Below are 14,839 nucleotides of genomic sequence, written 5' to 3' on the forward strand. Positions count from 1 at the left end.
ACCCACTGCTCAAAGGTCCAGTTCAGAGACTCGTGTGCCCATTGTAGGCACTTTCGACAGTGGACAGAGGTCATAATAGGCACTCTGATTGGTCTGCTGCTACGAAGCCCCATTCGCATTCCCCATTCAATGCAGTGTGTGTTGTGACACATTCCTCCCGTTATCATCATTACAATTTTCTGTAACTTGTGCCACAGTAAACCTTCTGTTTAGATGTTCTGACCCAATAGTCTGGCCATAACAATTTGGCCCTTGTCAAAGACACTCGGGTCTTTACTCCTGCCCATTTCTCCTTTATCCAACACGTTGACTATGAGAACTGATTGTTCGCTTACCATCTAATCTACCCACACCTTGACATGTGTCATAATGTTTTGGCTCATCAGTGTACATATAAAGTTCACAAATTTACAACCAATATGAAAAAGTAATTTTAGCAACAGTGTTCAGTTTCTTGTCCATCCATATCACATCAAAAATTGCCAACACTCAATGGCAAAATACAGGAGACACATAAGAGTTTCGTCTGCACTACAGGTTGGGTAGTGCTGACAAATATCTCACAATCACATACTGCCCCACTGTGGCAGAGAATAAGCACTTGAAAAGATTCAGATACTTTTTAAAGTAGACTGTAGACATCAAGGGGCTTTTCTAGTAATCTACTCATTATCAGTGACAGACTTAATAGTAAAAGCTTTAACCAAACATTTTATTAAGCTGAAGGGTTCATGACCTCTGTCCTAATACACGTTATGAAGAAAAAAGACATGAAATATCAGCCAAAAGCAGCAAACAATGAAGCAACCCATTAGGACAAGGCAACAGGACAGAACAGCCAGTGAACGCAATCAGACTCAACATTTCAAATGCCAAGGTAACAATAGCCACGACCTATCACAATGTGTAACTCTTCATGGCATTTCCATGCTATTCAGTACAATTCACTTAGATATGGAAATGCAAGCCTGCTAATCTGATTTCAATAAATGTCATTCAAGATTTAAATGGGAAGAGAAAATATGTCTTATGTCCTTACCACATAAACTCAAGGAGGACGGATCTGTGCTGCTGACGAGCAAGAGAAGAGAGAGAGAGAGAGAGAGAGAGAGAGAGAGAGAGAGAGAGAGATTGGATGGTTGATGGGAAAGTCCGACAAATCACAATGACATATGCCTCTTTTCTAACATTTTGTGAACGTTAACAAACACTGTAGCCTGGGTTTGTTATATGGCCTTTTGTTTTTCACTGAAATGTTGCATTTACATTTACACTTATTTACATTTATGCATTTAGCAGGTGTTTTTATCCAAACAACTTCTTTCTATCCATCATCCATCTTTCCTTCCTTCTGTCTGTCCACACATCCATCCGTCCATCTGTCTGTCTGTCTGTCTGTCTGTCTATCTATCTATCTATCTATATATCTATCTATCCTCCTTCCTTTATCTATCTAATTATCCATCAATCCATCTTTCTTCCTTTCCACTCTATCTGTCTGTCTGTCCTCCTTTCTTTCTTTCTATCTATCCATCTTTCCACTCAAAATAACTGTTGCCGCACTCTACACATTTCCTGTGTGAAGGCGTCTTATGCACATAGAGTTCCCTCAACAAAGGAGTTTTTTGGTCTTAGATCTTTCCCTAGAGGCTACTGCCAGTCACTATATGACCTCCAGTGGAGGATTGTCCATGGGGCGACAGCTATAAACAGATACATGGTGCACCTGGATCCTACTGTAGGGGTGCATTGTCCCTTTTGTTCAGTTGTTGAAACTAATTTTCATTTATTTATTCAATTAATTGTTGTCAGTTCTATCTAAATGGTTTACAGCAATTGGTGAAGCTATCTCTATTTAAGTATTTATTTATGGACCAAGGTATTCAGCAAAGAAAATTAATTGTTGGATTTGTTGAAATTTTCGTCTGGTACAGCTAAACTTGCTATTTGGAAATCCAGAAAAAAATTGTTATAAGGCCATGTTTCTTTAAATGTGGTGAACATGTTCGTGGGGTGGATAACATGTTCACCACATTTAAAGAAACATGGCCTTATAACAATTTTTTTATATTTCTGGCTCACCTTAGGATAGAGAATGCCTATTATATATATATATATATATATATCTATCTATCTATCATCTGTCTGTTGGTCTGTCTGTCTATCTATCGTCTTTCAGTCAATCAATCAATCAATCAGTCAGTCAGTCAGTCAGTCTGTCCGTCCGTCCGTCCGTCTGTCCGTCCATCATTCCTCAGTTCCTTCCTTCATTCTTATCTATCTATCTATCTATCTATCTATCTATCTATCTATCTATCTATCTATCTATCTATCTATCTATCTATCTATCTATCTATCTATCTATCTATCTATCTATCCGTCCATCCGTCTGTCAGTCCGTCTAAGATATTACTGTAACCCAATATATTTAAAGATTCATTTTAAAGGACATTATACAGGGCAATTAGCAGAACCCTACATGCCTGACTGTTAAAAAGCTTTTTGGACTGTGAGTGGGACATTATTTCAGTCATAAAACCACAATCATGTATTTTACATTTTATTTTATTTAGTATATATATATATATATGAGGATAATGATTATAAAATTATAAAACATGAATCTTGTAGCATTCATCTTTCACAATTTCTCTTAAACACTTTTTTGAATTAATCAATCTTTTTTTATAATTCTTGTTTTAAGGATCCATATTCATTTAAAACTAAGGGAGAAATTTCAGTGATATCATAAAATGGCAGTTTATGGTGACTATTTCTTCAAGTCTATTAAACTATTGTGTGTGACTCATGTCTTGTTCTGAAGTTATACACTCACCTAAAGGACTATTAGGAACACCATACTAATACTGTGTTTGACCCCCCTTTCGCCTTCAGAACTGCCTTAATTCTACGTGGCATTGATTCAACAAGGTGCTGAAAGCATTCTTTAGAAATGTTGGCCCATATTGATAGGATAGCATCTTGCAGTTGATGGAGATTTGTGGGATGCACATCCAGGGCACTGTAACGGTCACTTATAGGGATTACGGTAATTATGGGATGTGATACAGTTGCGCATAGAGAGCGCTGACAGAGAGAGTGTAAGAGAAGGTGTGTAAAGTGGAGGATGTGAGGAGATAGTTGCTCTCAACTTGTATTTCTTTTTGTTTCCCTTTTATTTTGTGTGACTAAGTTGGATGTTAAACGCTTCCCCACTCGCCTTCATGTATGTGGAGGAGGTAGCACTCTTTTTTTGGACATTTTATTAAATGCAGGTTGAAATGCTAACACCTGTTTGTCTCATGTGTCTCCTTCTCGTGTGAGTTATATCTATTTTCCCTCCTTGAGACACCTCTAACATCCAACCTCCGTTACAGCATGAAGCTCCCGTTCCACCACATCCCAAAGATGCTCTATTGGGTTGAGATCTGGTGACTGTGGGGGCCATTTTAGTACAGTGAACTCATTGTCATGTTCAAGAAACCAATTTGAAATGATTCGAGCTTTGTGACATGGTGCATTATCCTGCTGGAAGTAGCCATCAGAGGATGGGTACGTGGTGGGATCTTCCGCTGTTGTAGCCCATCCGCCTCAAGGTTGTGCGTGTTGTGGCTTCACAAATGCTTTGCTGCATACCTCGGTTGTAACGAGTGGTTATTTCAGGCAAAGTTGCTCTTCTATCAGCTTGAATCAGTCGGCCCATTCTCCTCTGACCTCTAGCATCAACAAGGCATTTTCGCCCACAGGACTGCCGCATACTGGATGTTTTTCCCTTTTCACACCATTCTTTGTAAACCCTAGAAATGGTTGTGCGTGAAAATCCCAGTAACTGAGCAGATTGTGAAATACTCAGACCGGCCCGTCTGGCACCAACAACCATGCCACGCTCAAAATTGCTTAAATCACCTTTCTTTCCCATTCTGACATTCAGTTTGGAGTTCAGGAGATTGTCTTGACCAGGACCACACCCCTAAATACATTGAAGCAACTGCCATGTGATTGGTTGATTAGATAATTGCATTAATGAGAAATTGAACAGGTGTTCCTAATAATCCTTTAGGTGAGTGTATGATAAGATTTGGTGAGAAACAATTATTTACCGACTTCACCGACCGTTGTTCTCCTGTATGAGAGTGCACGAGAGCAACAGAATTCACAGCGCTGTTCAAGCAAAAACTTGTTTTGTTTGTCTAAAAAATGTTGGCCACATCGAAAGTAACAACAAAACACAACAGCTGCACACAAACAAGAGAACAGAACTTACAAAACATGTCTGAAGAGTTTGAAGTAGAAGAGGAGATGCATTTCTATATCAGGTATATTTGTTTCAACAAATGATGTTAGTGATTTTTGTATTGGTTTAGAACAACACAGGGGTGAGTAAACAATGTCTTGCTTTTCATTTTTGGGTGAATTATCCCTTAATCAATGAAAGTTTCTGCAAGAACTCAACTCAAGGGTTCCTCAAATAGCCATATCATTGATGCTCTGACTACACAAGAGGATATTTGACACAATGTAGTACATTTTATAAGGGAAATCACTAACCATATGTCCATAATATTGTATTTAAACAACTTTCGTTCGATAACTTTTACTACATATAAAACATCCACCAGATAGGAGAATAAGGTTTTAATTTTTTTAATTGTTTCTTGTCAGTATATTATGCTTCGACTGTTCATCTTATTAATAATTGTAATATGTACATTTAAAAAACTTAATTTGGTGCGATAATAACATGTTGATACAGTTGCATTAGGGATTTGATCAACTCTGACACCTTTTTGTGTTCAGTAGCGCCTCCCGTTAGTGGAAACAAGACATTCTGATAAAGCACTAGTGCAGTCATATGCTGCTTTATGCATTACATCTTGAGATTGAAGGTTTTGAATAATTTGTATATAAATGGTTGTGCTCTCAGACTCTTGCTTTTTAGTAAAAATACTTTGTTATGCTTATTTTAGAATCTTCTAGTTTTCTTTTTTATTCGTGATCTTTTATATGTCACTTGCTATAACATTTCCTTCTGTTATAACAGTTTCAGTGTTGTCAGCAGGTTCCTTAAAATGCATTTCAACTAATCAAATGTAGCTCGATTTATTAGACAAGTGTAAAAATCCCTTTTTATCACTAGATGGCAATCTTGCACTACAGTAGCTTGGTCGTTTCAATGTCAGAGTCCGATATGCCCCTTGATCAGTAAAACATAATTAATAAAATTGTCAATACATGTACTCTTTCTATCTAAAACTGAATTTCTTCACATTCAATCTCTACTTAATAATGTATTTCATTTCCGCAAGGTCTGAAATAGTTATTTACAAAAAAAAAAAAAAAAATACATATTCTCTGATGGGAAGTGATAGTTACCTTGATATTTTATATTCTTATATTTGGCATACAGTGAAATCATAGATGTGGGAGCCTGGAAAAATCGGTTTTTCATAAAATAAAATATATCAATAAAAATAAATCGTATTCATATTCCTCATTATTGTTCAGGACAAAGTGATGTTACATATAACTAAATATTTTCCTTCCAGCCACTTACTATTAATAAAAATAAAAAACAAATAGTTTTTCTTCAGTCGGAATGGCAAAGTGTCAGAAATTATAGAATCACCCTAATGTGTGGATAAGTAACCATCAAATCAGAAAGCGTCGTTAAGCTTGTGACGTATAGACAACTTTCGTCCAATCATTTGACGTCTAATTATATCAGTAGCGGGAGTTGCCGGAATACGGGTAGAGAAAAAATAAAAATAAATAACTCTGTGCATATGGCAGGCGCTTTTATCATTTAATATTCAGATTTGTCTATCCATGATTATGTTTTGACTAAGCCTAGTGAAAACTCCAAATTCAGATATCTGTTGTGCATTTCTGACTAATCATAATTAACCTTTAAGATATCTGCGATTCAACTTTGACCAATCATTTGTTTGCATAGGATTGCATTGAAAACAATTTTCAGATATCTACAATAGATGTTTTTCCCTAGTAGAAATTGTAATTAAAGATATCTACAATGGATTTATTACTAGTACAAATTATAATTGACGATATCTCTAATTAAGTTGCTATTAGTAGCCTAATCTGTAACTGAATTATGACTTGTCAGAACTTATTTAAATATATTTTTAATATGGTTTTGTTTTGACTAGTCATAGTTCAATTACAGATATCTACAATTCTGCATCTTTAAAGATATCCTAATAAAAAAATGTTTTAACTGAAACTGCAAGTTTACATAGAAAAACCATTTAAAAACCGTGCAGACGTATGTGTGAACAGCCCGTAACTCTGACCCGAACCTGGCCTAAAACCTGATGGTTTGTCAGGTACCGTCAAGGGGAATTTAGATATATGAAAATATCATTTTGACTAGTCAAAAGTGAATTACAGATATCTCTAATCAGCTTTGTGGATGTGTGACGTGACAAGTGACGATTTTAAAAGCAATTTCGACTAGGCAAAATATATTTACTGACATCTTTAATGTTCTATCTTACTAGTCAAATTATAATTGTGACTCGTCAAAATGCAATTGTAGATATCTAAAATATAATTACGGATAGTTAGACAAAAGCTTTAAAAGACAAAACGGCTTGCGATATGCAGACAGTTACAAATGATTGTTATTATGTGACGTCAGGCTCTGAACCGGAAGCGGTTCCGTCCTCTTCGCGGCTGCGTGTGTGTGATTGTGGGCTTGGCGATACAATGACAGCTGAACGATACAGTGTACCAGCGACGCGCGGAAATGGAAAAAAATAATAGATACATGCACATACACATATACAAACATCATCTAGGCCAGTTTGCATGGATTATGTGTTGATTTAGTGCGGCAGGCGGGAGTCGTGGTAGAAACAGCACTGATCGATGAATTAAAATAGGTCTTTATTGCAGTTAAATGGCTCTACATTTTCCTCACACGGGAATGGTCTTCTAGCGGATTGCGAGGTCTGTGTTTGATCCCGACATCCGCAGCAGTTACGCCCCACCATCATTATCATCTTTCGGGTGGGCTCCGTCGATCAGCGGGTGGATATTTCTCTCTGTTAATATCTCCAGACATCGGGAATCATGGGGAACAGCACCTCATGCTGCGTGTCGTCCAGCCCGAAGCTTCGGAGGATCGCGCACTCTAGGCTGGAGCCATACCGGCCCGAACAGGAGCTGAGCCGAGAAGACACCGGCTGCAACCTCCAGCACATCAGCGACAGAGAGAACATAGACGGTGGGTGTGTTGCTGTTGCTCCGCCATCCAGACACACACTGGAAAGAAGATCTGAGCTATTGATTGCATTTAGTGCATTAATGCTTCAGTGTTTGTAGTGGAAAAGACACATGACAGGGCTGAAAAGTGGCAAAAGTGCTGTGGTTTTACAATGTTTTTGCAAATGCATAATGGCAATACCATATTTCTTATTTTAAAGTACCTAAGTGTACCATGTAAATACCATTTTTAGGCATTTCCAATGATGATAACATTGCATTCTTTGAAGCTTATTAGAGTACCATTTAAAATGCCATGGTACAATATTATCTGTATGGTCAACATTCAGTGGTAGGCTATATATCAAAGTACCAGAGAAATGGCATGCTTTTGTACATGTACCATGGTATTCTTAAAGTACGTGAATATGAACATTGTAATCATTCAGTACCATGGTGTATTTCAAAATGCCATGGAATTCTTTAAAGCCTTGTTTATTCCATGGTACGTGAATCTGAATTGTTCATATCATCAAGTCATTCTTTGAAGCATCTTGGAGTACCATTCAAATGCCATGGTACAGTAATATGTTCATTAATCAGTATTATGGTGTCAGTTGCATGGCTTTATACATTATATCACAACTTAATCTAGTACTTTTTGAAAGTTAAAGCCACATCAGCAATATAAGCACATTTAAAAGCTGCAAACACTTGCAAGTGAATGGTGATAAAAATAAAAATAAAAAGCTCCAAAAAGCCCATAAAAGCAGCATACAAGTGATCCACAAGACTCCAGTGGTAAATCCATAGCTTCAGAAGTGATATGATAGGTGTGGGTGAGAACAAGATTGAAATAAAAGTGCTTTTTTACTATAAATCTCCACTTTCACGTTCTTGTGTTTTTGATGATTTACATTCTTTGTGCATATTGCCACCTACTGGGCAAGGAGGAGAATTTATTATATAAAAAAAAAAGGTCTTAAATATTTGATCTGTTTCTCACCTGTCATATCACTTCTGAAGATATGGATTTAACCACTGGAGTCTTGTGTATTACTTTTATGCTGCATTTATGTGCTTTCTGGCCACCATTCACTTGCATTTTGAGGACCTTCAGAGCTGAAATATTCTTCTAAAAAACTTAATTTGTGTTCAGCAGAAGAAAGTAAGTCATACACATCTGGAATGACACGCGGATGAGTGAATTATGAGGAATTAAAATTTTTGGGTGAACTATCCCTTTAAAAAGTTTGGCTACTTGATATTACACACCATGATTATTAGCTTTTTTGGGGGATAACTAAATTTTTGGGGTCCAAAAACATGATATTACCAGGGTACATGTCAAGAAAACATGGCCATACCATGATACTTTTTGTTAGTGAAAAAACTAAATATCTCTGCATGTATATTTACATACAATGATAATAAGAGCACTTGATTGATGCTTTTTTTGAGTGGGCAAATCTTTAGCCCAACACACTCAACTTTATGTGTAGTGGTCTGCTTAAATAAAACACCTCGCTATATGATACCAGTCTGTGATTCCTAATGTGGATCTAAAGCTCTGAGGAATAAATGTTTGTGTGCTTGCTGAAGTTTAAAGGGTACAGTATCTGGTTTGGCAATAGATCTGATTGCTGGTGTGTAGATAATGCAGCTTATGCACTTGGCATCTGTTAAAGTGCAGAGTGGATCCAGCTTTGTTGTAATGTAATTTAACATCTGAAAGGAGAGAAAGTCTAATGAAAGTGTCACGTGACAGCAAGCAAACACACGCTGGGCAGGACTCGTACTTAAGAGATCCTATTTATGATGATGCAAATGATGAGAAAGCAATCAGTAATGAACATATGAGGTCAGGTTGAAAGTTTGAAAGAAATATAATGGTTTAATTTATATTGATTTATTTTGGGCCTGATGAGCCAAACAACCACACAACTACAGTTTGCAAGTAGTTACCAGGGTATGGCTGTGCAGTTGTTGAAGTGTTCTGGGTGATTTACAGCATACTGCTATTCACTTGCTAGTTGCTATAGTGTTCTGGGTGGTTGCTAGGGCATTGCTTAGTTGTTGCTAGGGTGTTTTGAGTGGCTGCTTACTGATAAAGTCAAAAAAAGCCCATTCTCTAGTCTCTATTATTTTCTGTGTTACTAGAAATGAGTCTGATTTCTCATTCAATGTTAATTCTAATGCAAAATGTACATGCTTACATGTAGTACACAAGTGCATGCCAAAGTATAACACTTGGGGTTAGGGGTTTGTTCAAGTCCTTAACCCTACATATAAGCAGTAGTAACAATAAAGCTTGACTTAGTAAAGACTACACAGTAAAAAAAAAATTTTTTAATTTTTCCCCTTTTCTCTCTAATGGGGCTTTTTCAGCTCGCTTTTTTGGGTTTTCCACTCTGCATGATCTGTGAATGCCTGTTCTCTCAGCGGTACTGCTTTGAGACTCAGTGCCACCGTCAATTGCTGCCTCACTACCCCCCAGCCAGCTCCTCTGTCTCCAACATCCACAGAATTTTGCGCACTTCAAATTATTTACAATATCTATTGACATATGCATGCACATTTGAAATCTGGAACCCAATTTTTATTCTATTCAATTAGTAATTTATTTGGGCTCAGACTGGTCAAGACTTTTTTCCCTCCTTATCAGCGGCCAGGCTCCAAACTATCCAGGTAACTGTCCTGCTGGATTGAATTTTGATATTTTGGAAGAAGGAGGAATAATGCCGCATTTGTGGCAGTGTTCGAGGCATTTCACTTCTGAATGTTTCCAGAGGAGAACACTTCTGAATCAAATGGGTGTCAGATGCAGTGAAAACTGCTGGAGTTTATTCATACTACTTTTTTTTCTGCAGGCAATTTTTCATCTTGGGGTGTAGAGCACAAGCATATGCGGCACCTGATACCTTTTTTAATACCACCTCGGTCGAGGTTCCAAGCGAGCCAAGCCGATACTAAATGTGACGTCAAAATCCTGCAGATCACTGATTGGTCAGGGATAATCTTCACTACCAGTGTCACTGGATTTCCGACATGCGACATCAACCCGCTAGTTTTAAAGTTAGCAACAGTGATAACAGTATCATTTGTTCACGTGACTTTCGAAATGTGAAAAAAAGAAATGGCTGTGTGCAAAACAACGCTGTGTTCAATAAATGAGGTGCAGACGGTCCACTCATTAGCAATGAGCGATCAGCTGTTGGCCGCACATAGCTACCACCTGACCTACCAACAGTGTAGGGAAAAGTTAAAAAAAAAAACATCAAGGAAAAGTGGAAATAATTTGACCAAATGGACGCTATCTAAACCGGCAAGCAATGAGAGGGAGAGTGCCCTGGACTGGTGTTGATCCACGATGGAGGATGGTATGTTTTGTTATGTTAACTCTATATTCTGCTTGAAAGCTTCACTTTATTTAGTTTACCAGCTACTGGAAGCTTGCTTCTAAAACAACCAGGCCAATTTAACTGTTACACTTGTGTAAAATCACCATGCAACAACTGCTTTATGCAGCACAATGAGCTAGAAGCGGTAGTGTTCTTGTTTTGGTCAGATTGTGTTGTGTTTAAGATGATGTCATGGCAGTAGAGGCGGCGCAACTATGACGATCAGCCTATAATCCCACGTTGAGATGGCACTAAACTGCAGTGGAAATGCAAGCTCAGAAACGTAAAGCGAGTAGAGATGAGGTGAGTCGAACCATAACCTGCAGTGGAAATTTGCCATACTTCATCGTGGTGGTATAGTGACTCACCTCAATCCAGGTGGCAGAGGACGAAACTAAGTTGCCTTTGCGTCTGAGACAGTCAATCCACACATTTTATCATGTGACTTGTTGAGCGTGTTCCCACGGAGACACACGCAGTGCATGTGGAGGCTTCATGCTATTCTCCGCTGCATCCAATCACAACTCGCCACGCGTCCCATTGAGAGCGACCCACATTATAGTGACCACAAGGATGTTACCCCATGTGACTCTACCCTCCCTAGCAACCGGGCCAATTTGGTTGCTTAGGAGACCTGCCTGGAGTCACTCAGCACACCCTGGATTCGAACTCACGATTCCAGGTGTGGTAGTCAGCGTATAATATCATATATTATATTTTATTTAAGATTCCACACAATTGCTAGGTTCGACAAATCAAATAGCCAACGCAAACATTACCATGAATTTTCAAAAATTAACCATGTTAACTCCTTTTGTATAAAATGTCAGGTTTTCTTGCTTCCATTGAATCAACATTTCACTCAAACTTTTATGATGATTATGTAATTTGTCATGAAAAATAAGTTGTATTAAACAAGATAAATTGAAGCATTTTTGAAACACACGTACATACATTCAGTATATCTGCACCGTGATTAACAATACCCTCAAAAAATATAAACCTTGAATGAACTTAATAAAATTGTGGAAAACATTTAAATAACATTATCTCAACAGCAAAACAATATATTTGTTTGAATGGATTCAATCTATTCTTGTATGAACTTTATATTTTCTTAGTCACAAATATGTTAAAAATCATCATTTAAATTATGAGGTAATGTAACTTTCATGCTTTTAGAGTTTGACTAATCACATGTTATTGCAATTATACAGATTATACATATGTGAGCTCATATGAAGAAGATAACATCTTGTGCATTATTTCTGAAACAAGCATGTTCATAGACCATTTCAAGACCTTTAAGGAAGTGATGTCTTTTTGTTCCATGAACATTTGCTGTTAGATGGGAACTCAGACTGTGTTCCAAATAGGATGAATCACCCTCCAAAGAGCACTTTGAAGGGAGAACAATCTTGATAGATTGCTTCAAACTGAATTTCCAATACAATTGACTTAAAAAGTGAGTTTTAAATTACCTTTATTTTTGATCCCCACACCATTTAGCTTTTCAAAACTCTTAACAGTGGATGGTAAAGTCTTCGAAAAGAGTAGGGAATTAACTTCTGAATGGAACACATCCTATTTCAAAACAACAGCAGGAGGCGTTTCATTCATAGTGACTTTAACACGATTAACGTTACTAACGTTAACATAATTGTCATAAAATGACATTATTAAAAGGTGGACCATGTTGTTCGATGGCTGGAATCTTCCTGGATCCCTGGAACTAATGGAAAGGAAAGAGTTTAGATCTCTGAAAAATCAAGGACAAACGAACGCACAAACCGCTTCAGTGAAGCGAGACAGCTGGATGGATGCGTGCAGTAATCACAAATGTTGTACATATCTTATCTCTGGTAGGTGAAAAAAATGTATGCCAAGTAATTGTTAGTTTGAGAGTTAGAGCTCTAAAATCTCTCCTATTATAATGAATGAAGCTGCGCAAGTCATTTACTTTTACATTTAGTCATTTAGCAGACCTTTTATCCGGAAGAAAGAGACAAGAAAAGTATTTTTAGGTAATCCTTACCTTGTCCACTATACGTCGATGCAAAATATGCGCGTCGATTCGTCGGACCCAATACAAAGATGGCGGCGCCGGCAAGTAGTAGCAACACGAGTGGCTCCTCAGACTATCAGAAGTGCAAGGCGGCATGCACTCGTTCCTCTAAAGTATGGGAATTCTTTAATTTAAAAGGAAACAATTCCGTGATATGTCGTCTTTGCAAAATGGAGATGGCCTTGCATTCTAGCACCACGACAATGCACCAGCAGCTGCAGATGACAGAGCACCGTACGTTTTTTTTCAACTCCCCACTTTGCACTCGATGTTGGAGTAGGCTATAATACGTTGTCGACACCTAAAGTTTTCGCTTATAGCTATTAATAATGCACTTATAGCTATGAATGTCGTGAAAAATACATAGAGCGCGCTGACAGACAGGACCAAGCAGGTAACATTTAATAAAGTCTCAACTTTCAAATTTGGTCATTCAAAGAAAATTAAACCATAAATAGGCCTACTATTTTGTGGCTCTTTAATGTGTCATGACAGATTGCCTCAGTTAAAGCTGCTCGTGAACCGATCATCTTTTCCTTGGTTAATTTATAGCATCAAATAGGCTAAACATGAATGTAGCCTACATCAGAAGGACTGTTGTTTTAACCGCGGAAAGATGTCAGTACAGTAGCCTACAATCCATTATTCAAATTCAAATCCACCAACGTTAATCTTCTCTCTCCTGACTACTTTGTCGGACAAAAATGGCGTATTATGATTGATTGATCAGATCGCCAGTCAGTCAAACTCCTGGCAAATGTTTTTTTTTTAAACATTTTATACACCCCCACCCCCGATGAAACCGGTATTACCGGTGTTGTCACAAGTCGATTAATCGAATCGAAATCGAATCGGACTGAAAAAAATTAATCGTTAGATTAATCGATGCATCGGAAAAATAAATCGCTAGATTAATCGTTTATCCCAGCCCTATTGTCCACAGGTCTCTTAGACAGCTTTATTGAACAGCTTCATAGTTTATAACAGAGCGATCCAATATTCCAGATCTTCCGCTGAGGAAATAATTGTGAGCATCTAGACTACGATACAATTTCATAAGCTCTCTCACATAGACACGCTCAGAATCATCAACTCTGGATAAGTCTGGATAAGTAACTTCAGATAAATTGTTGATGTTTTTGAGGAAATTAGTTGAGTCGTATTTAAAGGATCCAATAATGGCACCGCATTGTTTATATTCATTTTTTGCAAATATCTTGTGTGTTCTGTTTTAGCTAGACTCTAAAAGGATGTGCTAATAATTTTATTTTGACAATATGGGCCAGACATGCACAGTAGCGTTCTAATTCCTTTTTGTTTACGTCGTTGAAATGGTCTATAGGCCTGTGGGTTACTTAACATCCATCCCTCAAACCACAATGACGGTGACATTCAACAACTAGAGATGCAGTCAATGCTAACATAACACCACCAGTGTAAATACTGCAATAAAAGTAAATATTAAAACATAAATTCATAACTTTTATTTATGCCGCATTGCATGCTGGGAACCATACATCTAGAATGGCCAACAAAACATATTTATGTTATTTGAACACAAATGGATTAAGTAAACTTCCATTTTACAAAATAATTGTGTTGCTCATTTTAATTAAGTAAATTGAACAAGCAGCAAAAATAATTTTTTGAGTGCAATGTGCACTTAATAAACACTGTGTACTCGGTCATCTGGTGTATACATTTTCAAACTAGTATCATCTCAGATGAAGCAGTTTTTTACACAAAAGCATTAACCATTTTTTAAGCTGTTGGAAGTACCCTTTCAAACACATGCAATGTTTTGGGCTAGCTTTAGAACCTTAGTTTATACAATTAAAAATCTAAACTAGCTTCACATTTGCAGCAAATTTGCTGCTCGTTATTTTCACATGCAAATGAACATTAGATTCACCGCAAATGTTTGCCAGAAGTTTGCAGCTCTTTGGCGGCAGTGGTGAAATTCCGGCAAACCTTTGGCAACAATGGACAATTTACCGCAAGTTTGCTGCACAGTTTGGTTGCGTGTGAATGTTTTCATTGCCGAATTTGCTGCAAGTTTGTGGCAAATTTGCGATGAACTCTTGATTTTCATAAAGGTTCACACAGCGTAGGATGATTGTAAAGCATTTAACTTGCATTTGGAAGTTGC

At 37.5% G+C, this 14,839-nt stretch overlaps 1 protein-coding gene across 1 annotated transcript in view; it reads left to right on the top strand.

Annotated features, from left to right (window-relative positions):
* The first annotated feature begins 6,768 nt into the window (after window positions 1-6,768).
* Window positions 6,769-14,839, top strand: part of LOC127634550 (cyclin-Y) — a 73,616-nt gene continuing 65,545 nt past the window's right edge. Inside the window, exon 1 of the mRNA XM_052114158.1 lies at window positions 6,769-7,246. Coding sequence (XP_051970118.1) covers window positions 7,093-7,246 — 154 coding nt within the window. The 5' untranslated portion in view covers window positions 6,769-7,092. The remainder of the gene's footprint in view (window positions 7,247-14,839) is intronic.

This window comes from Xyrauchen texanus, chromosome 41, assembly GCF_025860055.1.
Source record: "Xyrauchen texanus isolate HMW12.3.18 chromosome 41, RBS_HiC_50CHRs, whole genome shotgun sequence".
Taxonomy (NCBI): Eukaryota; Metazoa; Chordata; class Actinopteri; order Cypriniformes; family Catostomidae; genus Xyrauchen; species Xyrauchen texanus.